The sequence below is a fragment of the Pithys albifrons genome, chromosome 4 (assembly GCF_047495875.1).
Source record: "Pithys albifrons albifrons isolate INPA30051 chromosome 4, PitAlb_v1, whole genome shotgun sequence".
NCBI lineage: Eukaryota > Metazoa > Chordata > Aves > Passeriformes > Thamnophilidae > Pithys > Pithys albifrons.
Window position 1 is genome coordinate 76,946,978 of NC_092461.1, and position 24,045 is coordinate 76,971,022.

General features: G+C 40.1%; 2 protein-coding genes across 5 annotated transcripts in view; both read right to left on the bottom strand.

The window, feature by feature from the left end:
• Nucleotides 1-8,316, bottom strand: part of RMC1 (regulator of MON1-CCZ1) — a 16,725-nt gene extending 8,409 nt beyond the window's left edge. The window contains exons 1-6 of one of the 2 annotated variants that reach the window (XM_071554667.1): nucleotides 8,075-8,316; nucleotides 5,432-5,508; nucleotides 3,895-3,979; nucleotides 3,462-3,518; nucleotides 2,306-2,392; nucleotides 979-1,119 (exon numbers count right to left, since the gene is read on the bottom strand). In XM_071554667.1, coding sequence (XP_071410768.1) covers nucleotides 979-1,119; nucleotides 2,306-2,392; nucleotides 3,462-3,518; nucleotides 3,895-3,979; nucleotides 5,432-5,508; nucleotides 8,075-8,284 — 657 coding nt within the window. In that variant the 5' untranslated portion in view covers nucleotides 8,285-8,316. Of the gene's footprint in view, nucleotides 1-978; nucleotides 1,120-2,305; nucleotides 2,393-3,461; nucleotides 3,519-3,894; nucleotides 3,980-4,314; nucleotides 5,389-5,431; nucleotides 5,509-8,074 lie in introns of those variants that run through there. The other variant, XM_071554668.1, reaches the window with a different exon arrangement.
• Nucleotides 8,317-11,403: 3,087 nt separating this feature from the next.
• RIOK3 (RIO kinase 3) lies at nucleotides 11,404-23,374 on the bottom strand. 3 transcript variants are annotated; one of them, XM_071554670.1, is made up of 13 exons: nucleotides 23,173-23,374; nucleotides 22,294-22,415; nucleotides 21,310-21,455; nucleotides 21,066-21,170; nucleotides 20,402-20,511; nucleotides 19,558-19,701; nucleotides 18,556-18,683; nucleotides 17,110-17,295; nucleotides 16,515-16,674; nucleotides 15,449-15,529; nucleotides 14,805-14,894; nucleotides 14,340-14,447; nucleotides 11,404-12,743 (listed from the first exon to the last, which is right to left on the bottom strand). In XM_071554670.1, exons 1-13 carry the CDS (start codon nucleotides 23,350-23,352, stop codon nucleotides 12,642-12,644), a joined length of 1,662 nt encoding a protein of 553 aa, XP_071410771.1. In that variant the 5' UTR covers nucleotides 23,353-23,374; the 3' UTR covers nucleotides 11,404-12,641. The 3 variants fall into 3 exon arrangements, with proteins under 3 accessions (XP_071410771.1, XP_071410770.1, XP_071410772.1); XM_071554669.1 differs by having other exon boundaries at nucleotides 17,110-17,298; XM_071554671.1 differs by lacking the exon at nucleotides 23,173-23,374 and adding an exon at nucleotides 22,920-23,038 and having other exon boundaries at nucleotides 17,110-17,298.
• Nucleotides 23,375-24,045: the final 671 nt, after the last annotated feature.

The window sequence follows — 24,045 nt, forward strand, 5'->3', positions numbered from 1 at the left end:
TACCATTTTAGTACAGTACCTTTATCAGGAGATCTTTAAATATTACCTTCCAAACACAAAAATTACTTAGCTTCAAGCTACAACTTTTCACAAAATGTTACAGAGAAGGAAGTGTGACTCAAGTCGTTAAAATGAATATTGTGTGAGGCTAGTAGGTTCTGCCAAGCCACCTAAGAGAACATCATTTCAGGATGCAGTACAGACCCTACACAAGATTAACCCAAACCAGAAAACCCATTTGAATAAGATGCTTTTTAATCTCTTCCCCCAGTCTGCCACAGAAATATTCCTAATCCTTTGCTAGGAGCCAGAAAAATGCTGTACTTCTTTTCCTCATTTTTAAAAATCATCTAAGCGTATGATTAACTTAAAACAGATTCTAGTTTTCACTACACTTTTTCCAAGACAAAAAGAAAAATATCTTCCCATCAACTTTAGGTGTTGTCCACAGGGAAGAAACCAAGAGAAATTAATACTGCAAATGAAACCCTCTTGTGCTTGGGACAAGAATTGTTTGTTAAGCCCTACCTTTTTTCTTTATCTCTTTTTCACCCACTCACATTTGGAAGGTTGTAACTATAATCACAAGTGAAAGGCCCTTACTTTTTACTTATCATACTACAGAGCGTAAATGTCCATATTAAAAGTAAATAATAAATACCTATTTAAGTGGGGGAAAAAAATCTCTTTAAAGGTATTTAAGCTGTAAAATATTCAGTCACCGATTTTTTCTTTCTCAAGGTCAACTGTCCAACCATGGCTGGACACACCTCTTTCCAAAGAGAATATAAGAAAGAGCAAATTATTTCATTTTAAGCAATCATCTAGGAACTACCTTATAGATTTATTGTCATACAAGGATATGAACACATGCATCTCTTGCAATAAATCCAGGAAAAGCAATAGAATACTTGAGTGAAGGAGCAGCTTAAGAAAAGGAAGCACACAAAATGAAAAGTTTGTAACATATTCCTTTACCTTGAAATAGAATGGCTGTAGGACATTGCCAAGGACAGCGGTGGAAAGAAGGATAACAGAGCTCTCTGGACAATACATGTACCAGTTGACATTAATACTCTGATTCTTCAGAAGCTTTAAACTTCGTTTCTCTGGTAATACCTGGAAACACAAGATATTAGCATTACACCACCATCAGTATTCCAACAGCATAAATGGTACTACACAGTAACAAGGACTATTAAGTGAGAAACAGTTAAGTGTAAGGACATTTACAGTACTAGAATCAAAAATCAGAAACCTGACAATTACAGCTTAGGCCCCAATTTACTACAACGATGGAAATGCACATCAAATCCTCCTCAAATCCTAATGAACTGAAAGGTGCTGTGCTTTCCCACTTAGCCAGATCTGCGTATGAGTTCTGTCCATAATAGAGAAAATATAGCTTGACACAACCAGTGAAGTTTTATTTAAAAGTTCTTACACTGTCTTTGCTGCCTTCACTCCCCAGCTTCCTTACTCTTCTACATTTTAAGAACTAAGATAGTACATAAATCAATCTTCTTCTTTTTAAGGGCTTAAATATCTGATCTTAAAAATCACACTTATTTGATTTGGTCCTTTTACCTGCAGTGTTGACATTCATAATACTTTTAGGTGCTAAATACATATTTCCCCCCTCAATCATCAGGAAATAACGCTGCTTTTTCAGTTATTTTCTTTAGTACTAGTTATTAGTGACACTAATTATGTGAAATATTATGTCTTAGCTCCAGGACTGAAACTACTGGGCAATGCACAACATTTTTTAGGAAGTTTTTAAATATCCCTCATTGTGAATGTCAGAAAGGGTTATTTATTCACTAAACTTCCTTAAAAATGTATGCAAAGGTAATTGCACATTACACAGAGGAACTCAGCTAGATCAACACAGGAGAAAAATGCCAATTTCCAGAACTAAATTATTTGTTCTCCGCTGCATTTTAAGCGTGCATACATTCTCCCCAGTGCTGATTCATTTTGCATGAAGAGGTATTGCACGTTAGATTTAAATACTCATTTCCATACAAGCCAAGAGCATCTCTTGATCTAGAGTTCTCAAGGCTTAGTTGAGTAGTTCTTTATACAGGATCTTTAAACCTGTTAATGATAAACTTGCTCTGCCCCAAAAATGTATTTCTCTCAAAACAAAATAATTGTGATCTGCAAACAAAATTGCAGAATTTGAGGGTATTTTTGTAGTGCACTTTCTCAATTGGAGAGACAGAAGAAAGGGATTCAAATATAGTCACAAATTTACATTTTCAAATCTCTAAAAATGTCCTGTGGGAGATATTTTTATTACCTGATAGAATTCAATTCCTTGATCTGTGATGAAGACAATTTCTGTAGAACTCGTCCAGCAGAATCCTAGAATATTGGCATTCTTTGTCTTTTAACAAACAAGCAAACAAACACTCTTTTACTTGCAAAAATTAACTATTCAGATAAGCTAATATTGCTAAATGAAGAACGTGAGACCAAAGGCAATTTAGGTATCCAACCTCTGTAGTTAGTATTTTTGGCCAACCAGACACCCAGCACGTATCAGTCACTTTTATAAAGACTTCCAATACTACATATGAACAGGGCTACTGTATGATGTGGATTTTTGGCAGCAAGTAAGATTTACAAGTTCATTATACAATCAAATTTTATTCTCACTAAGTTCTTCTGGTTCAAACTGTACTGTCAATTCAACCAAATCCTGACGTGAAAAGCGGGTTCCGTATGTTGAGAGAAATAAAGAACTAAGTGAAAAAATTTGCCATGACTTCAGTCAAAAGTCTATTCTGCACTGAAGTTTCACTACCATAAATGCTTTGCTAGAATGGTTTAGTCAAACACATAATCCTAAATAATGAAGCAGACAGTGCCTCACCTTTAAAGACCACTGGAATAGAGACATCTGTGCAAATCAGATGTACGAAAATTTACTTTAGTATTTTATTACTCCAAAATATAAGTTGTCTCAGTTAAAAGCTGGAAAGTACCAGTGACAATAGTACTTGTTTCTGGTAAAATAATAATCAAAAAATTAGAAGAACGGTTTAAAAATACCAAACATAGTATGCACACTAGTAATAGTTTACTCTTACTCATTTGTGAAATTAGGTAAAACATCCACATTAACATATCTGGCATTAACATAATTAATGTCCACTGTTTCTGTATCATCAGCACTTTGTCTCTTCTTCACAAACCTTTACATTTGTTGCCTCCACAGCATTTCCACTCCCTTCTAGGAAAGAATTACATTCACAGGGCTAGGAAGTTTTTTATGGTATTGTTAATACCTGTTTGTTCACTCAATTTAGATAGGTAGTAGTGACTACATATCTTATTTATTCCATGTTAGTGTTTTGAAATGTATCTCAATTAATTCTCTTACAGAGCAGAAGCCACCAGTGTAACTAACTAGAGTTTCACTTAAGCACATAAGTTTGGGACATTTAACTTACCTTACATTCCTGTGTGTATTCTAGCTGAGGGCTGTCTGGAATAAAATTCAAAAAGTCCTGCAAAAACACCCATTAAGTGTATTAACAGTTAAGCACAGACAAAATACCTACATTAGATACAAAAGAACAGATATTAGTTTATCTAATTCTTCTGGATGCGATATAGAGAAGAAAAACTTACTATAATCCACTTCCCCCCTGCCAGAGAATTCTTGATAGAAATTGGCTCCCCCTTGAACTTTTTCTTAAATGATGATACTAGCAAGGCAACAATGCTGCCTGTCCAGCCTCCCAGGATGATACAGGAATTTTCACTACAGTTGTTGTTAGACACCAGACCTCTTGAACATTTGTCTCAGAGACTTTGACTCTGGTACTATCAGTAGAAAATTTCCAGCTTCAATTCCCTATCTACAGGGTGCAGGTTTCTTACCACACTCTTCAAAGTTCTCTGCACAGCCAGGATCTTGTTCCCCAAGGAAAATTTGATGCACTTCACTTCTCCTTTGTCTTCCATCCTATACAGAAAGAAACAGAAGTTATGAAAATATCTTCTAAAATAATTTATTACAGAACTCTGCAATGTATCCTCAAAAAAATATGAGAGAGGAAAAAAGTGTACTGTCCATGCTTGCTTTTGAATACAGATTCGTACTGTTGCCTGGCAGTAATGGATTTGAAACTCAGAGTGAAAGATAATGGCAGCTTGCTCTTCAGAAGTCCTGAACACAGTTTTTACAGAATCATGGATAAGGTTGCACAAATTAGCACCTGAGGTCACTACAAATGCTCAGCTCTGTTGGCCTGTGGTGTGGAACTGGAAGGCCTGTGGGACTATTCAAACCTGCATTACCTGTTCTGTCCCAGCAAGCCCGGAGTTCTGTGGCACCCACAAACATCCTGCAATCAGCTGCTTTTCTTCCAGAACTACGTCTAACAAGCCTACTTGCTTCTCCACTAGGACACATCTGGAAAAACTTATATTCAAAGGAGAGTAAGGCTGTATTCACACCATTAAAAAAAGATTTAAAAATATATTCTTACCAAAAAAGCATCAGTTCAATTGGCACAAGTCAGGTAGATCTACTTCCAGTAATAATATATTAAATTCAGACAAAGGGACAGTGGGATAGTCAAGCAGGAAAATTGTGGAACCTCATAAAGTTCTCTCAGTATTTTTAGCTCCCTCAGGATTTGTGACAAGGGTAGTCAAATAAAACCAGCAACTTTCAGGAAGGCCCTATGCAATCCCTAACAGATCACAGCAAACACACCTCAACCACAAATTGTTTCATCCACATCTGTAATGAAGCAACCTTCAAGTAAAAGAACACTTCCAATACACATGGACAGCAGAGTTCAAAGAGCCACCACTCTTAACAGTGGCATATATAAAATAGTTTTCTAAAGACAAAGCAGTTTCATTGAAAGTATTGCTGTTGTCAGATGCTGCAAAAAATGTTTCTACAAGAAACAGAAGGCAGAAGCCAATTTAGATTAAACGAGGAACAGAATGCAAGAAACCCACATGTAGATTTGTACATTGTGCTTGAATCACACACTAAATATTCAGAAATTATAGTTCTCTACACATTTAAGTTTACTTCATTCTGTTTAACTTGCTGACTTGGATAAGTCATTGCTATTGTAGGAATCACAAGTTTGAATGCCCATGATCTCTCACATCTTATAGCACAGTGTAATAAAACATTATTGTTTAATAAAAAAGCCACAGCCTAATAACTTTTTCCCCCCTCAGGAGACTATAAATTTGTAAGGGCAAAGCCATCTTAATTGCAAGATTATCACAGAATCACAGAATATGCTGAGTTGGAAGGGACCTACAAGGATCATCTAGTCCAACTCCTGGCCCTGCACAGGGCAAATGTTATGCCTAAATTACAGCAGATCAGGACAAAGTACCTAATTTTAAGATTGCATAATTCCATCCCAGGACAAAGGTGCCTTACCTGAAGGAAATGGGATTTCTGTCCTCTAAACCTTTCACAACAACTCCTGTAGCTCCACCAGATCGAACAGCAAAAACCTACAAAAAGTTTTAAGCACATTTTTAACTTGTTCAGAGTCATAACCTTAACATGTTGCCTTTTCTATAAGCCACATCTTTAATTTTTTTTACTAGACACAATTTTTGTTCTTCCACAGACCTGCCAGTTCACACTGAGATCATCAATTCCTCAGTATGAATAATCAATTCCTTCCTGTGGAATTCCAAGTTTGCTTAGAGTTGACAGGTATCCAATGGTACTGTAACAGTCTTGTAGGCATGTTCTGAACTACTGGGCAAGTTAAAACAGGAAAAATCTGTATCATCTTTTTTCATTTTTTCTTTCTTATATCCATATTTTCCTACATCAGGTATTAGTAAATGTATCTGAGACATCAGGGCATAGTTTAAATCAAAAAGGAAATCAGTTTGAGATGCAACTCAGTGACCCAGAAGTTTGATCCTGTCAGAACATGTTACTAAACAGGAACAGTTTAATAGCAATCTGCAGTTTTGCACATACCTAAAAAGTTGCTGAGCTGGAACTAGATAACATTAAAAATAAAAGTCACGCTGTTACAAATTTTACCTAGCACAGAAGAAGAGAGTCAGGCAAATGCCTTATTTGTATTTGTTCTATGTGCAGAAGCTCTAGGCACACAGATCAGGTCTCGGGATCAGAGGAACATTGTTCTGTACTATTAGTCATCCATTAGCCAGTGCAGGATGCTCTGTGCTCATGCAGGAATTCTGGTGTAAACTCCAAGCAAGTCCCCAGCCTTACTAGAACAACAAATACTTAGTTTAACTATTTTTAGTATTGTTATGGATAGAAAATGAAGGCAACGTCCTCTGAATCTCTGTGAGATGAGAAGATAGCAAGGACAAATCTCTCACCTGGGAAACTGTCATTGAAATGCTGGTTACAAATGATTTAGAGACACAAATTAAATTATTTTAAAGTAGCAAGAAAACATGGAGAATAAATTTACACTGGAAAACAAGTTTTTTTTCAAGTGAGCTCTTAACAACCAGTTGCAGTGTAGTTCTATCACATCCACACTATAATACAGTGTCTCCTGACAGGGTATTTCAACTGGACCTTAAAATAAAAAATTATGGTTTATTAAAAAAATGGCAGGAAAGTGGCTCAGGGGAAAAGAACCTGGAGGTGTTGGTTGACAGCAGTTGAACATGAGCCAACAGTGTGCCCAGGTGGCCAAGAAGGCCAATGGCATCCTGGCCTGCATCAGAAATAGTGTGGCCAGCAGGACCAGGACAGTGATTGTCCTCCTGTACTCAGCACTGGTGAGGCCACACCTCGAATCCTGTGTCCAGTTTTCAGTCTCTCACTACAAGAAAGACATTGAGGTGCCCAGAGTGAGTCCAGATAAGGGCACCGAAGATGGTGAAGGGTCTAGAGCAAAAGTCCTAAGAGACGCAGCTGAGGGAATTGAGGTTGTTTAGCCTGGAGAAAAAGAGGCTCTAAGTGACCTTATCACTCTCTACAACTACCTTAAAGGAGCTTGTAACCAGGTGGGGGTCGGCCCCTTCTCCCAGGGAACAAGTGACAGAGCAAGAAGAAATAGCCTTAACCTGCACCAGGGGAGGCTGAGGTTGGGCATCAGGAAGGATTTTCTTCCCAGAAAGGGTGATTAGACATTGGAATGGACTGCCGAGGGAATCGGGGGAGTCACTATCCCTGGGGGCATTTAAGAAAAGACTGGATGTGGCATTTAGTGCCACGGTCTGGTTAACAAGGTGCTGTTCAAAGGTTGGACTCGAGGATCGCACAGATCTTTTCCAACCTAATTTATTCTGTAATCATTCCAAATAGAGTGCAACAGCAAGAAACATGCTTCAGAAATACCACCCCCTCTCCAAACGCACCACTGATCGTGACCACACCACACGTGGCAAGCTGTGCCATCTATATGGGGAAGGGAGCTTGAAGGTTTCCACTCCGTCAATGGTGAGGTCGCAGAACGGCGATGGGAATCAGTGGAATGTGCTCACATCTATATGAGCCTGATGACAGAATGTGGATTTTCAGCTTTACTGAGCGGAATGCTCAAAAGCCCACAGGAATATTAAACATGCTTAAAAGCACTAAAAGGCAAGAAATGGCCACTCGAGTATGAGACACAAGTAAAGCTGTAAATATTATTTTTTTATGAGTATATTGAATTTCAGGAATTGAAACGGGGGCGAGGGGGAACCAGAGGCATTAACCTAATAGTGAAGTGACAAAGTTTGACAGTCGTGCTGGGGCGCCTGGAACTGAAAGGAAAAGTGCTGACTGTGAAAAATTCAGAAAGACCTTAGGCAGTGAGAGTAAGGCAGGTGAAATTCAACCTAATAAATCGGTGGAAGAAAAAAAAAATCTACCGCCTGCAGCACGATGAAAAGCCCCGAGCCGGCACCCAGAGGGAAGGGGAACAACCAAGCTCAAGCTCAGCAGCCGAGGGAGCGGAGGGGACGAAACCAAATCCGTGCGAGCACCTGCAGGCCCCTCTCCTGGGGTGGGGGGGGGAATGTGCCGAGCCCCTCGTCCCGCAGCCGCGACCCAGCCCGTGTGAGGGCGGGGAGGCCCCGCCGCCCCCACCTGCTTGTTGGCCTCGTCAAAGAAGACGCAGTTGACAGGGTTCGCCTTCTCGAAGTGCACGGGCCGCGCGCACAGCGCCAGGTAGCAGCCGCCGCCGTCCCCGCCGGGCCTCGCTCTCCCCTCGCCCTCTCCTCCTGCCGCTCCTCCTGCCGCTCCCGGCGCCTCTTCCCCCGCCGGCCCCGGCGGCTCCCGGCTCATGGCGGCGGCCATCGCCCGCCCCCGCCCGCGCGCCGCTTCCTGTTTACACTCCCCTCGCGGGTGACGCGCGACGCTCCCGCCTTAAAGGCGCAGCGGCGCCCGGGAGAGGGGAGGGACGGGGGGCAGGAGAAGGGGAAGTCGATGGCGAAGTCGATGGCGAAGTCGATGGCGGCTCCCTATTTGGGGCTGCGGCCCCGCGGCACAGCTGCTGACGGCACACAGACGTTGTCCGGAGAGACAGCGAAGTGCGCCTGTCTCGCCCTCAAACTTCTGTTTCCCCTGTACCAAGTTGTGCCACTCTGTTTTAACGTGAAAGCTTTCAGATGGCTACGATCTCAGCCTTTGCCCCCACTCTTATTTTAAATTTCCCTTTCTAAAGCAGTGTCTTTGCGCCCTCTATCCCATCTCGAAGTCACCCAAGCGGGTGAGAGTCTACGCTTCTAACAGCCCAGATCCCAAATGCTGCCAAGCTCGGAGAGAAATGCTGGGAAGAGAAATGCTGTTCTGAACACCAGTGTCTGAAAGGTATCGATGAGCCTCACAAATGAAAGCAGGAACCTGAGAAGCTACAAAAAAGGCTTCACGAAAGGTGTGAATGCAGGCAAGGAGTTAGGGAACACGTGGAAGGAGCGCGGAGCTACAGTATGGAACCACAGTGCAAATGTTTAAGGGTGCAAATATTAGAGGAAGAAAAAAAGGAGGAATTAAGGTGTCAAATTAGCTCTGACGTTAGCCGGTGTCACTGACCAGGGCACCCCACCAGGTGGGAGGATTTATTTTCCTTTTTAAAACAAAGGCAGTGGACTTTAAAACAGTAAGTAGCCAAGCAAAAGCACCTTGTCTTTCTAAACCAAGAAAGCATCGCACAGAGGCCACAGCAGGTGCAGGGCTTTTGTCACAGCTTTTCACAGTGCTTTTAAAAATACCCAACCCAAAACTTTTAGGTGGGAAAAAAAGAGGAACCAACTGCTTCAGAGCTCTGCCTTTATCTCTCCACACTTCCTCCATCATCACTGAGAAACAGTCACTATTGGTCCTCCTCTTTGGAAGGAAACTGCTTTTCAGTGGCTTGTTGTAAAATAGCTCAGAAAGGGAAATTATATGCTGAAAAATAGCCCTTATTTCAGGAACTATATTCATAAAGCATTATTAAGTTAACGTCTGGCTTGGTCCTCAGCATTTATGCTTATTGGTATTTTAGTCTGGACAATAAACTATCAATGGGATTTTTTGGTTGATGCACTGGCTAATGCCTTAGTTCACTAGTTGTAAATGCTACAGTATTATTCAGAAACTGTGTGAAAATATCAATTATATATTTGCTTATTGGTTTAGAAAGGGAAATTTTAAAAGAGGAGGAAAAAGGACTGAGATCATACAGATTTAAAAATTTGCAAATTAAAACAGAGTAGCACATCTTAAGTCCAGGACAAATAGAACCTTAAATACAGATACTAAGTATCACAAACAAGTGCTGGCTGACTTGTGACCCAGTTAGTCCATCTGCCATAATTCCACATCAGACTGGAGATACTAAAGTCATAACCAGGAATTACAGCAAGCTATTTGTTCTGCAGAACCTTTCTGCATTATCAAACATTTCTGTGTTAACTGGAGAGGACAAGTATTTCCAAAGAATTTAAAGTACCTAAAGTTTATCATTTTTTACAAAAGAACGAAATTCATTTCATGTTTCCCAGAAGTTTAGTTAATCCAAGGTCAAAATTTAAGAAATTTTACTGACATTTAACCTTTTCCTACTTCTCTAAAGAACAGCATGCACTTCCTATAATTGCAGTACAAACTGAGCTATATCTCATGGGGTGAAATCGGCAGACAAGGACAAACACACAACTTGAAGCTCTTGTGATAGAACTAAATCTAACGGCAAATTCCAAAACAAAGATCCTATTTGCCTGATAATAATAATCATCCTAGAACTTTTTATTTCAAAGGAGTCCAGGAAAAGACTTATTTTATCACTCTTGGGCATGTTTCAAGTAGTTGAAAACATGCCCAAGTGTCTTAAAATCACAAGCAAATTCCTAAGCAGCTGTACTGCTGGAAGTGAAAATACATATGAATTAAAATATATATAGAATATATAATACAGAATATAATTGGGTCCAATAGCTTTAAATCAGACTTGAGAACAATTGCTTCAATTATTTATTTGTTTGGAGGGGCGTTGTGGGTTGTTGGGTTTTTTTAAACCTGTGCTAGACAGATTTTTAGAAAGAAAATAAAAATGATAGTAACAACTGTAGCTTCAGTCCAAGCAAATTATACATGGAAGGGTCTGTTTCAAATGGCAGTTCAAAAAGAACCCTCCCTTCATTTCCTCTTCTCTCTCTTCCTCTCACTTGATGCAAGTATCTGTAGGTATCGGCTTCTTTCCTAGTCAGGTATTAGCAACTCTTCTGAGATTTTTTTTTCCCCCTCTAAGAAATGTTAAGAGCTTTAAAACTAATTATAAGCCTAGAATAGGACCAGCCTTTTTTTTTTTTTTTTCAAAATACTTTTCCTCTGGAAGGATATTTGGTCATATTTGACAACAGAAGCTTGTAGTCTTCCTCAAAGGGTTAGCTGACTGCAGCCCCTAGTCTGTTCACTAACAAAGTTGTTGACTGTTCATGTACGGCCAGACTTGAACGCAGATTTGGGAAGGGCTCTCCCCACGTGCCCTTCCAGCCTGCGCAGTGGATTTTTTAGGTGAGGCACAGCGTGTGCAGAACTGGCCCCACCATTTAAGTCCTGAGGTTCATTTGCCACGGCCGAGCGAGCTTGGACAGTGACAGTGAAGTCCTCGGGACTGTCACAGCACCCGGTACTAACCAGGGCTGACCCTGCTGAGCATCCGAGATGGGATGGGATGGGATGGCAGGGAAGCATTGAACTGCCAGGGGATGGTCCCCACTGAGACTCGAACTCAGGTCCTTGGGATTCAGAGTCCAGAGGAATCTCCTTTATACCACAGGACCACCCCCACTGTTCATGTAGTACCCACCCAATTAGTCATTTTTCTGTCATTACAAGGAATTAGTGTAGTCCTACCCTAAGACTGCTCCAGTGAAGCACTGAGGATCAGTGAAGGCCTGTGTGATGCAAAGAACCATGCAAGAATACCACCACAAGATCTTAAAATTTTACTTCACCACCAGTTTTCCAACCAAAAAGAAAAAAGATAAAAAAGTGACTTTCACAGCACACTGTGAGAATATCACATGTAGCATCACTATATTCTGCTTGGTAAAGAGCAGCATCAGAAACAGCAATCAGTGAAAAAGAAGTTGATTAGAATTTCTTAATTCCAAACAATCTCACCATATCAGTCCATCTTTAAATGTGTTGTTTTGGCAAGAAACATTGCTAGATTTTTAGAACTTGGTAAAAAAAAAAAGACTGATGTCAAGAATAAAAGCATGAAATAGATGGTGGTAACTAAATGTTTCTAAATGAAGCTTTTCTTACGGGTGCAAAAAGAATACTCAGATTTGTCTGTGATTACCTTCAGGGGAAGCACATTTGACACTTTAAACTGCCATTCTAGGTAGAGACAGGATTATTATAGTTTTACTTTTGGTTTACACCGAGTTCTTGGAACCATTTGTATATTAAGAGTGAAGCTAGCAAAATACTCTTTGCTACACACCTTGAAACAAGCCCTCAGGATTTCCTGGTATGGCACCAAGGATGTTCTCTGCTGGTTGGATTCAAATCTGTTTCTCATGTAATACCTAACTGTATTTACAGAGATAGTTAAGAGTCACATTCCACGTACTTCAAATGAAAAAGTCCAAACTTTGGCATATATGAATACATTACTTTGTTAAATTAACATTTTCATACAATTGCTGTGCATATTTTGACTTTTCATTTTGCCCTTGGTGGAGATGGATGAAAGGTTCATTGATGTTGTGTCCATACACAATTTTTAATTAGTTTTTTTCAACTTGCAATAGGAAAAAAAGAGGGGCTCTTTCTCATGTGCTTCCCCACTAAATATTTTGGATGATATAGATGATTTTTTAATTTTTTTTGTTCAAATTAAAACATATATAAGCTCTCAATCATGCAAAATAAGACCACCTGAGCTACAGTAGTCTAATGTAACTGAGCAACTGGTGGAGCTGTCAGACTGTCCAAAGTGGTAGTGACAGTCCATTCTCACAGTGCCAGCCTGATGTGCGGGACAAGTTAAAAAAAAGCAAACCACTCAGGCATCACCATATGCTTGCTGTGTTTTCCATTTTGGTATTCCCAGCCAAGCACTCTCTCTTGACATCGGTAGTTGACATTTACCACTGCACCAACATAGTTAGAAGCAGCAAATTTGTGTTTTGTTTTGTTAGCAGCTATACACTCAGTGCTATTCATCAAATATAGGTGGGTCTCCATCACTTGAAAATGTTGACAGTTTCTTTCCATGATTCTGCACATGATCTTCATTCATCTTCTCCAAAGCTTCAATCTAGAGAGCCAAAGATAAAATCGTGCTGAAATCATATAACCATGCCTGCACCACACCAGAATGCTTTTAAACAGCGTGAAAAAGTAGCTTTAGATGACAGAGCAGGTATATACAGTGTTGCTATTTCAGTGATTCAAACACAGGTACAGAGCAACATATTTTGCAAGTACAGCTTGAAACATCTGTTCTCAACAAGTTCCTAAAAGGAGTAGCACTCCTTTATAGTTTCAACTCTGAACACCTCTACTGTAACTCAGCCAATCATCAGCACCAGAGAAATTCCAAGTAATAGTAACATTAAAAATCCACTGCAGTGATTTTTAACAGTGACAGCTGAAGACAGTTATACCTCAGTGTTTTGGGCAATCAAAGTAACACAGTACAGTAGCTTATTTTGACCTTCAGATTGTTAAATTTGGATTACCACGCCTTTTACTCCAGGGGAGATAATTTTTGTTACTAGTGACTAAAGTCAAAGTCTGCAGTTGAGTTGCTCAAATTCACCTTTATGTAAGCAGCAATGTTAAGTCTTTCCCATCAAACTTAAAAGCACTAAAGGTGACATAAAACAACATTATCTCACCCTATGCCCCAGTGCTCATATCACAGTCAGTAAGGGAACTGTTTTTCGCTTGATTATCCCATAGATAAGGATCATGGAACTGTGACATTGTGTTTCCTTTACCTCTACCTTACTTTGAGGAGCTGCCCTAGGATTTACCTAATTCTGCTGCCAAATCACTGAAGATGCTGACAACTCATTAAACTAAGAAACCAGAGATTTTTCAATCTACAGCATGTTGTATATTATTTTGATTTAAGAAACAAATCTAAACGTCTACCCAGACACAGTGTATCTTCCTTAAACAGAGAAGGCATTTGACAACTACACTTGATTTACCTAATTTCAGCCTGCCACCTACTCATGCTGGACTAGCATAAACCTACACAGTCATGAGCAATTAGGCAGAATTGCCATGTTGCCTTAACTTTAATTGGTAAATATATAAGATTTGACAACTTATTTTTTCACTGTCTGATATCAGGATGCACACCTTGAGAAGTTACAAAGGCTGAAAATTAAAAGCTAACAGTGACCAAAGATTCCAGCATCCATATTTACATTAGCATGATTTTAGGCTTGAAAATTGACAACACTAGCCTAAACTTTAAATTCAAATAAGTTAACATTTAAACCATGAAAATAAGCAGTAGAACAATTATTATTTTAAACCCAGCTTTCCTTTCTCTGCACAGCCTTTAATATATGTATGGGAAGACAACAATACTAGCTTTTCAACTACAACAGATCACTAGATTTGCCTTAATGCTGAAAGAAGCAACTAAACAAAACATGAAGCCTTTTACACTTGGGAGCAGGGGGATCAAGAAATGGGGTGAAGAAGCCTGCCAATTCGAGTTTCTGTAAACATTTGTACTAGGTTGAAATACTCAGGATTTTTAAAAGAGATGCAGAATGACTGCTGAAATTTTATTCACACACACCAATCATGCAAACTAAGTGTGGAAAGTTTAGGTATTACAATAGCTACTATAGCTAACCAAATTAAAATTGTTAGACAGAGAAAGCTATACCTCTGCTTGGAAGTCTACTTCATTGTCAGCTGTAATATTTAAACCTGAGACAGCGTTGAAGAGTTCACGCTCATTTAATGCTTCTGCCACACCTCCTTTCTGAAAGAACTAGTCAATAGAAAAAGCACATGTTAAACACTTTACTACGCAGAAGAAAACATTCCTTTTCCTTCCCCAAGTTACAATATTTAGTCAAAATTACATTTTTGCTTTTATTGGCCCACAGATAGAAATAACTGAAAGAAGTTTTAAGTTCTAGTGGCCTAATTTTACTCTTCCACACTTTCTTCCTTTACAGAGAAGAACACAGTCAGTACGGGCAATATGCAAGAATAATCTTGTATATATATGTTGGTGATAATTTTTTACTCAGTTGTACTGGTTGATTTTTAATTAGCTCTGAAGTGATTTTTATTTTGGAAAACATTCAGCATAACAGAAGATTGTCAGACAAAGAGGTCCTACCTGTGCAACATTCCTACAGTCTCTGAACAAAAACTCAAGTCCATGAGGATGGGTCGGCTCTACAGACTGACTGACATCAATGAGCCAGACCTGTAGTCACAGAGAAATAGCAATTCACTTTGTATTAAAATTTCACATTAGAGAGAGTGTCCAAAGGAGGGCAATGAACATGGTGAAGGGTCTTAAGGGGAGGCCTTATTAGGAGCAGCTGAGGGCAATTGATCTCTTCAGCCTAGAGAAGAGGAGACCGAGGGGAGACTTCATTGCAGTTACAACTTCCTCCTGAGGGGAAGAGGAGAGACAGGCACTGATCTCTTCTCTGTGGTGACCAGTGACAGGACCCCCCAGGGAATGGCCTGAAGTTGTGTCAGGGGAGGTTTAGGTTGGATAGTAGGGTAAGGTGCTTCACCCAAGAGGGTGACTGGCCACTGGGAATAGGCTCCCCAGGGACGTGGTCACTGCACCATGCTCGCCAAGAGTTCAAGCAGCATTTGGATGATACTGTCAGGCATATGGTGCAACTCTTGGGGACTGTCCTGTGCAGGGCCAGGAGTTGGACTCGATGATCCTTGTGGGTCCATTCCAACTCAGCATATTCTGTGATTCTGTGAAACATTTCCTTCCCACAATAAGAATAAACTCACCTTCCCATCATGCCAAAGCATGTTGTATTCACTCAGATCTGCATGGACCAGGTTGCACTCCTTATACAGCTGCTGCATCATCTGCAAGGAACCAAATTAATAAAGTATGCTGTACTCCAAATAAATATGGCTTGCATGAATATAAAACAAACAAAAAAACCACCTTTCTCCAACCACCCACTACTTTTACCCAAGTCTTTGATAAATTTCCACACAGGGAATCGCAGTTTTGGTACGCTGCCAGCAAACTAAGCTTTTATCACTGAGTTTAGCTTTGACAAGTCTGAAGATTGAGTTTGGTAAACTCATGTCAACACTGCCAACCAGTCCAAGTGCACGAGACAGATAAACACGTTCTCTAAATATTCATATCATTTTCACTCCTATCACATATGAAAGAAGTGTCACAGTTGTAGATGCTGAATCCTAACTACTTAAAACACAGTTGTGTTAATCACTGGTCTCACAGTTTGAGGCTTAGACCATTCATGTTACCAAGCTGTGTGGCTGGTTGTCTAATTGGCTTTTTTTAATGTTTATAATGTAATAATGAGTGGACTGTTAGCAGGCACATGTTTGAACCAATTACAGCAGAAAACAGGAGAGTAAAGTATTCCCCTGTGCAATATTCTAATTAATTCTTTGATTTCTGGGTTTGCTAGGGAAGGGGGTGGGAAGGCAGTGATTCACTGGAAAGTGCTTAAGCATTGTAAATTAAGTGTTTGGTAAGCCCAGAAAGACTTCAGAGAATTTTTATAAACCACATACTGCTTCTATAAAAGGACTACTTATTTGTAATTCCTCTGCTGCTAAATATCTGTTGTCATCAAGTTCCAGCATATTTTCTACTCAGATTAAGATTAAATTTAAATATCTTTTTAGGGGATACTTTTTTTATTTATTCTAAGTCACACATTAAACAGCAGCAAAATAAGACTTTGGACTTCGTATCTTGAAAGTGATGCAAGCATCATGGAAAGTAAATAAATGATGATTTGTCCTTTAAAGCTATTTTCCTAAAAGAAAACACAACCTAGAATTGGAGGAGAAATCAGCATTGTCTTACATTAAGAGTCTGATAGTAGGCCTTTTTCATATCTTCACTACTAAGCGTTACATCCTTTAGTTTAGGAGCTGGGATTTGATCCTTGCCAATGAAAGACATAACCAAAATGTGTTTCTTAAGGATAACCACTTCAGGACAAGGAATTCCTGCATTTTGCATTCTGTGGATCAGAAAATAGATACTGATTAAAAAAAAACCAAAACAGAAGCCCCCAAACCATATAGTTCTCGTTTTCAGTCTGAGAGAGGGTGTAAGAAACTTGATTCAAAGTAAAAAAAGTCGTTGAAACAGAGAGAATTGAAAACTGAGTAAATATATGTATTTCGCATAGGAAAAGTCATAAGTGAGTCTAAGAATGCTCACTAAATACTAATCACTCTCACAGCCAGACTTCATAGGCTTGTAAATTCTGCTGCCAAATAACTGAAGATGCTGACAACTCATTGAACTCTAAGAAACCAGAGGCTTTTTCAATCTATGGCACATTGTGTATTATTTTGACCTAAGAAACAAGCCTAAACTTCTACCCAGACACATCTTCCTTAAAGAGAAAAGACATCTGACAACTGCTTGATTTTTACTTTTTTTTTTTTACCTTGTTAAGTTATGCATTTCCTTCTCAGCCCACATACGAATAATCTTTCGTGGATTCAATTTACTGAAGCGGTCTTTAAATCTGTAGTCATCTTTGATGTATTTGTCACGGTTCTTGAATTCATTAAGAGTTGTTTTAAACACTTTGATGGCACATTCTGGAGGAATAACTTTATCTTCTGTTGCACTTCTCAAGCAAAAAGTCAAATATATAACAGAGTTAACTATTCGCATCTTTACAAGCAAATGCATGATTTTGATTTTTTTATATAATCCAAGATACAGCAATTTTTAATATAAGAGAAGATCTGACTTTCTACCAAATCTAGAAGCCAAATTAAGATAAGTTTATAGGAATTCTATGATTAAACTTACATATGAATGTTTGCGTTTTGGCATTTTGATTATACGTTGCTTATCAAATATGTTACATCTCCCAGTTTGTTAATATTTTCCTTAAGTGTCACAGCTAATAATAGCCCTGTTAATGGATGTACTTGCTACAAGAATTTACAGGTGAAAATAGTCTTGCATTGCAACAATAATGGTAGTACCACAGTATTTTGTAAACCACCACAATGATATTGTCTGTCAAATTATACCAAGCCAAAGGACACTCCAGAACATCACTGGAGCAACAGTAAAAAAAAAAAAAAAAAAAGGCACATCTTTTTCTCTTCAACTACAATTTACAACCTACCTCTCTCTTGACATCTCTAAATAGATTATCTGTATTTGGGGTTTATTTATGGGCAGGCTGCGCAAACGAAGATTTGGGAAGGGCTCTCCCCACGTGGATGTGCCCTTCCAGCCTGCGCAGTGGATTTTTTAGGTGAGGCACAGCGTGTGCAGAACTGGCCCCACCCTTTGGGTTTTATTAGCTCATTCTCAAACACCACTAGTTTAAAATGAGCTAAATGCACTCCAGTCACTACTAATGTATTACAATCCTTCCAGCGTGGCGCTTTTTACAACTGGAGTCTTGCATGACTCACCAAGTGAACAGCATCCCAACACTATCTCAGGGCTAACCCTACAGTAACAAACAGCACCTCTACTGAGCTGCATAGAGGGAGCTGACAATACACTGACCGGTACAGAATCTTTGGGTAGCCTAAGACCATCATGACAGCTCTATAGTCTGGTGCAGGTTGGTGGAAAGAGTTCCTGAAAAATCTCAAGACTTTTTTATAAAAGAACTACATACTTTTCTACAGAAAGGCATAGTGGATTTGTCCCCATTCATTAAATAGAGTCCAAAGACGAAAGTGGGGATTTTTTTACTTTACAGTTGGTACAATTTTTTTTCAGAATTTATTATCTGTATATCCATGAATACAAAGTTTAAGGTTTGAGAATAAAAGAGGTGCAGATGTTTAAATATTTCTGTGGTTTCTGCTTTTCAAATCATCCCTGGTACTTAAAGCTACTGTCAGTAACAACTTACTTTCCTCCATAGGCGTGAAAAACAACAGATTCTTTTCCTGTGCTGATGCAGCCTGTGATGGTCTCCAGCATCCCAGCATTGACCATCTTGTACAGAAGTAAACGTGTTTTGGGATCCACTGCTTTCTCCTACAGGCAAGAAATGAATATTCAAGTCATTAAAATAATTCTTTGTTTTACAGTGAATTTAGAATACTTATATACCACAAGATTTCAACTAGGTGTAAAGAATAATGTATTAATAAAATTCTCTCAACTGATAATGAGAAAAAGACCCCACAACAACAAACCAAAACAAATAGATGTAGCAAAGTCAGTTTGCTCCAAGACTCTTATCTTAAGATTTAATATTCTCAAGTTCCATATCAGCTGTGTAACACATGCAGTGTTTTACCAATTCCACATACAGACTCAACTGCACACTTTCTACAGTATTTTCAAGAAGTCTCTACAAATCATGAATCAAAATATCCCAAATATTATATTCTTTGATATCAGTAACAATAAAGCAAAGCAAAACACCCAAATGTGAAGGCCATAGGAGTAATCAAGGCCCTACTCTAAACTCACCCGTAACAACAGACTTCCTAAATTATTAAGTCAGTTCAGTTGGTCACTTCATCTTTCCAAAGCTTGCTATGAAGACAGGTATTTGGAGCCACAGGGTTCAAGTGCAGAGGATTAGTCCTCTGAATGGTTTCTATAAATAACTTCCAGGCAGTTTATTAATTGTAGCTGATTAAGTTTAGACAAGTTTTAAAAGACAAAGAAGAGAAAAAAAATGGAAGCTGCTTGCTTTTACTTTGATATGGCTCTCACAGTAATGCAGCTCAGATAAAGACAGCCTTTTTCTAGGAGGTGCTGGCTGACACTCTCCCCTTCAGCAATATTACTATAATATTACTTAATTCTTTTACTAAAAATGGAATGTTTCAAGAAGTTATCAAAGCAATGCTCAGCTATTACACAAGATAAAAAGCACAGAGACTTTTTAAAAACATACAGCAGTGGAGTGCTCCTTCTTTTCATGGAGCCTTGCACTTCGACGTTCCTCAGAGTATGCATGTTGCTTTAAGGCATTGAAGACTTGATTTGACAGCTTTAAGTCCATCCCAATTCCATCCCCAACCTGGAATTCAGGTGCAAACTACAAGTGGAAATAACAGAAATTTAAACTTTGTTGCCAGCAGACACCAAAAGTTAGCACAAACAGAAATTTCTCATTCTGATTTGGAGAAACAGGGGAGACCAGGACCTATGTGAAACCCACTTTGTGTAATGTTGTCACTATGTTAAGAAACATATTGCTTTAAACACAGAACTCAAAGTTCTGCCCAAACTGATATGAGATTACCCAACATCCTGTAAAAATAGCACTTGTAGCACTTCCTTATTTGCAGAAGTTGCACCAGTTACCTTAAAGAAAATGGAAAGCATGTACTACAGATAAACAGACTGAAAAGCTCTAAGTCAAACAACAGATTAAAAACTAGTTACTTGGCTCATCAGGCAAAATTAATTAAATACAATAGGTTATGCAATAGCTATGCCTTTCAAAAATAGCTTTGGTGTTTCATTTGTCTGTGTGCCAAACTTGCTGATAGTTTTGTTTTGCCAGAACAGTTCTTGAATCATAGTCAAATAACAAACTGTTATTAAACAGAAAACTCGCAAAACTCAAACTGCCAATTTGAATAACTAAACCAAACACTGCATTGCTTCTCTTTGGTGGGAAGAAAAAATCAGCACCCTATCCAGCAGCACAGATGGACAAGCCTTAGCTCTTTGGTTGAATTGCAGCATTCCAGTTTTACATACAAAGTAAGTTTCTGTAAGTTTTTGCTTACATTTTCCATGCGAGCAGTGTTCTTTCTTCCACATACCACTTCATCATGTTTAGTAGTAATGTCTTTTCCTTTTCCTACGAAACCCCTTCTCGGTGTAGTAGTAGGTTTATCTGCCAGCAGTGAGAAAAACTAATTACACTTAACACCTAAACAAACATAACTTATGCTCATAAAGGTCTCAAAATGTCCACAAATGTAATATAATTTTATTTATATAACAGAATAGACTACTTTAATTGTATAATCTTAGTGCAGTCTTCTCTTATCCTAAGCATGACAGCTTCTTTTGCTATGTTATGACTTACTTCTATATACTGTCTAGGGTGTCAGACACATTTTTGGCAGATTAAGACAGGAATATTCAATATCACGTGTAGGTGATATTGACCGTAGTTAAATGTAGATGACAGATATGCCCTTCTCAGAATACTTTCTACATACAACAGTTATTTAGCCAGATTCAGCCACTGAAGCCAATATATTGGCAGATAGAAGCCTGAAATTACCTGCCCAACCCAACTTCTGTCCTGGTGACACCTCCCAATGACCTGGTTTTACATACAACTGGTATGTTTCCTTACATTCAAAGAAAACCTGATTTGACTATGTCATATTCTTAGGCCTATTAACCAAGGGAATTCTATTGTTTAAAACTGTCAAATACCTGCTCTGTAAGGATCATGACGGGTATCCTGCCAATCAACCTCATCCTCCGAGCTGTCACTGTCATAGGGATGCACCTTCCGATAATTTTCAAAGGATATGGAGACTTGAGAAATGAAACAAATATAAGTATGTCAGTGATTATCAGGGATTTGCTACTTCCTCAGAGCTCTGTCAACTTAGACAGAGCGCCAAGCAAAATATCTCTCCAAAGCAAAAATATTTCTTCTTTCTGATGAGGGTACCTTTGCTGTCTCCATTGATCTTCTTCTCTTCACGCCGAAGCTGTGCATCATATTCCCTGTCAAATTCCATCTGCAGCATCTGAGCTAGCATTAGATCACTAGAAGTGTCAATATTTTCTCCTGTAATAAATGGACCTTCAGCAACACTACGTGAGATGAAAACAGAAATTTAAAAAAATTAAACACAGTAATCTAAGCAGAAACCACTGCTTTATACCATTTCATCACTCTATACAGAAGCCTTCATGTAGAGCTGCACAGAAAGTAATGGATCTCAGCTGTCCACCCCCTCTTCAAGCCAATACTACATATTAATAGATGACTTCATTTCTCTTTGTCACTATTTTATGATGGAAACATTACTTAAACTTTTACCTGTTTACCATTCTGTAAGAAGCATTAAGCTCTATTTCTAAGGTGTTCTTCATGAAAAAGAAAGATGGCATATAGGTGTTTGTGTGTATACATAACTATATGTTTTTATAAATAAAACCAAAACTCCAAATAGTGTTGCTTTACTCTGCTGTGCAGGAAAGACTGCAGTCAAAATTTTTGTAAGTTTAGAACTAGTAAGCTCTTGGCCTTTGATTAGAGCTTTCAAGTAGTAGTAGGATACAGCTGATCTACCTGACAGTTATTGAAGTAACATTGTACACTGTTAACAGGAGTCTCTAAAAGGATAGGAAAAAAACCTGCATTTCTGACATTTCTCTAAACATAGCTTACAGAATGCATTACGGCACCCAGAAAAATGCAAAGAAAACATCAAGAAAGAAGGAAGGGCAACAGAGAACAGAATCTAAGGAATATTTTAGCTCAGGAAAAGCCATCTTCACTGAAAAAGATCTGAAGAAGCAGAGTTAGGAAGCAACAGGCAAAGCATTTGCTACACTGCTATGCACTAAGCACAGTGTAAGCAAACACATAAGAGAGAGAAGATGGCAGCACAACTATGGAGATCACTAATCCAGGACTCGAACTTACGCAACCACTTCAGGAAAAGCAGCATTTTCCTCTTCCAGCTGCAGTTCTTTTGCCAGCTGTTCACTCATGACATCAGCAAGAGAACACGATATTGATGTGGAGTTAGGGGCTCCCCATGGACACTGTAAATAAGCATTGTACTGAAGTCAGCGTGATTTGTATAGTGACAACACAATAACCAGGATAATTAGCTATCGCTAGCTCCAAAATAAGCTCATATAATCTTCTAAGAGCTTGTCTTCTACAGATACTTAGGGAACTATGGTGAGCTACTCAAAGAGCAGTTTCATAAACTCAATACGAAGAGCTGGTGCTGAAAAGATGTTCACAGTCACTTGCTAATGTCACTTCAGTACCCTCTGAATACAAGGGGTAAAGCCTTCACAGAAAGTTTTCTCACAAGTATACACACAATCTATGTAAAACTTGTCTTGTGATAACACAACAGTAATAGCTCATGCACAGCGTCCTCCCCCGTTTTTAGAGCCCTGAAAGGACATCATAAAACATCCCCTCGAAACACAGACGCACACACAGCCTGGCTCGGGCACGACGAGTGCAGACAAGCCCACCGCCTCGCTGCCCACCGCCGTGGTAACCACGCTGGCTCGGCCCCAACTTCGTACTCGCCAGCAGAGCTTGGAGAGAAGCAACTCATCTACCAGGCTGCCACAGCAGCTCTCTCCACCAAGGAGATAATTGCCGGCAGCAACAGCCCACGCCATCCCCGTCATCGCTGCTCGGGTCGCTCTGCCGAGTGACCGTGACCCTCGTGGTGCTGACACCGCCTCGCAGCGCCTCGGTCCTCCTCCTCGTCCTCCACCTTCCCGGAGCCCGGCCGGCGGCGGCCGCGCCTCTGCGGTCCCGGCACACGCTCACCTTGCTCTGCCAGGCAGGACCCGGCCCGGCGTCGGGGGCGGCGGCGGCGACTCCCGAGTCCATGGGGCACACGGGGTGGCAGGAGCAGGGTCTGTCCTCGGTGCAGCGACGCGCAGACTGTAAACCCTTCCGGGTGCTCCCCGGGCCTCCCGGGCCGTCACGGGCCGCCAGGAGGCCCATTGGCCGCCGGCCCGGGGAGTGCCCGCCCTTCCGCTGATGTCACCGGGGCCGCCAAGGGGCGGTGGTGGCGGGCGGGACCCTCGAACCTGCGGAGCCCCAGCCCGGCCCTGCCCAGGGATGAGGGGCAGCCCCCGCCGCGGGGCTGGGCTGGCAGCACAGCAACGGGGTGAAATTAAATATCGGAGGTTTGGTTTTATCTCAGGAAGTAACCGAGGGAATCCTGGAGAAAAGCCAAACCAAACCCTGAGCAAAACGGCAAAACAAATGGGTGACATGGAGTCCAGAGAGGGGCAACGGGGTTGGTGAAGGGTCTGGAACACAAGTCTTAGAGAAGCGGCTGGCGCTGCTGGGGTTGTTTAGTCTGGAGGAGAGTCAGGGATACCTTTTTGCTCTGTACAAATACCTGAAAGGAGCTTGTAGCCAGGTGGGGATCAGCCTCTCCCAGGGAACAAGTGACAGGACAAGAGGACACAGCCTCTAGTTGTGCCAGGGCAGGTTCAGGTGGGACATTAATAAGAATTTTTTTCCCAAAAAGGGTGATTAGACATTGGAATGGGCTGCCAAGGGAGTTTGGGGAGTCACTGTCCCTGGAGGTGTTTAAGGAAGACTGGATGTGGCATTTAGTGCCATGGTCTAGTTGACATGGTGGTATTGGGTCATAGGTTGGACTTGATGATCTCACAGGTCTTTTCC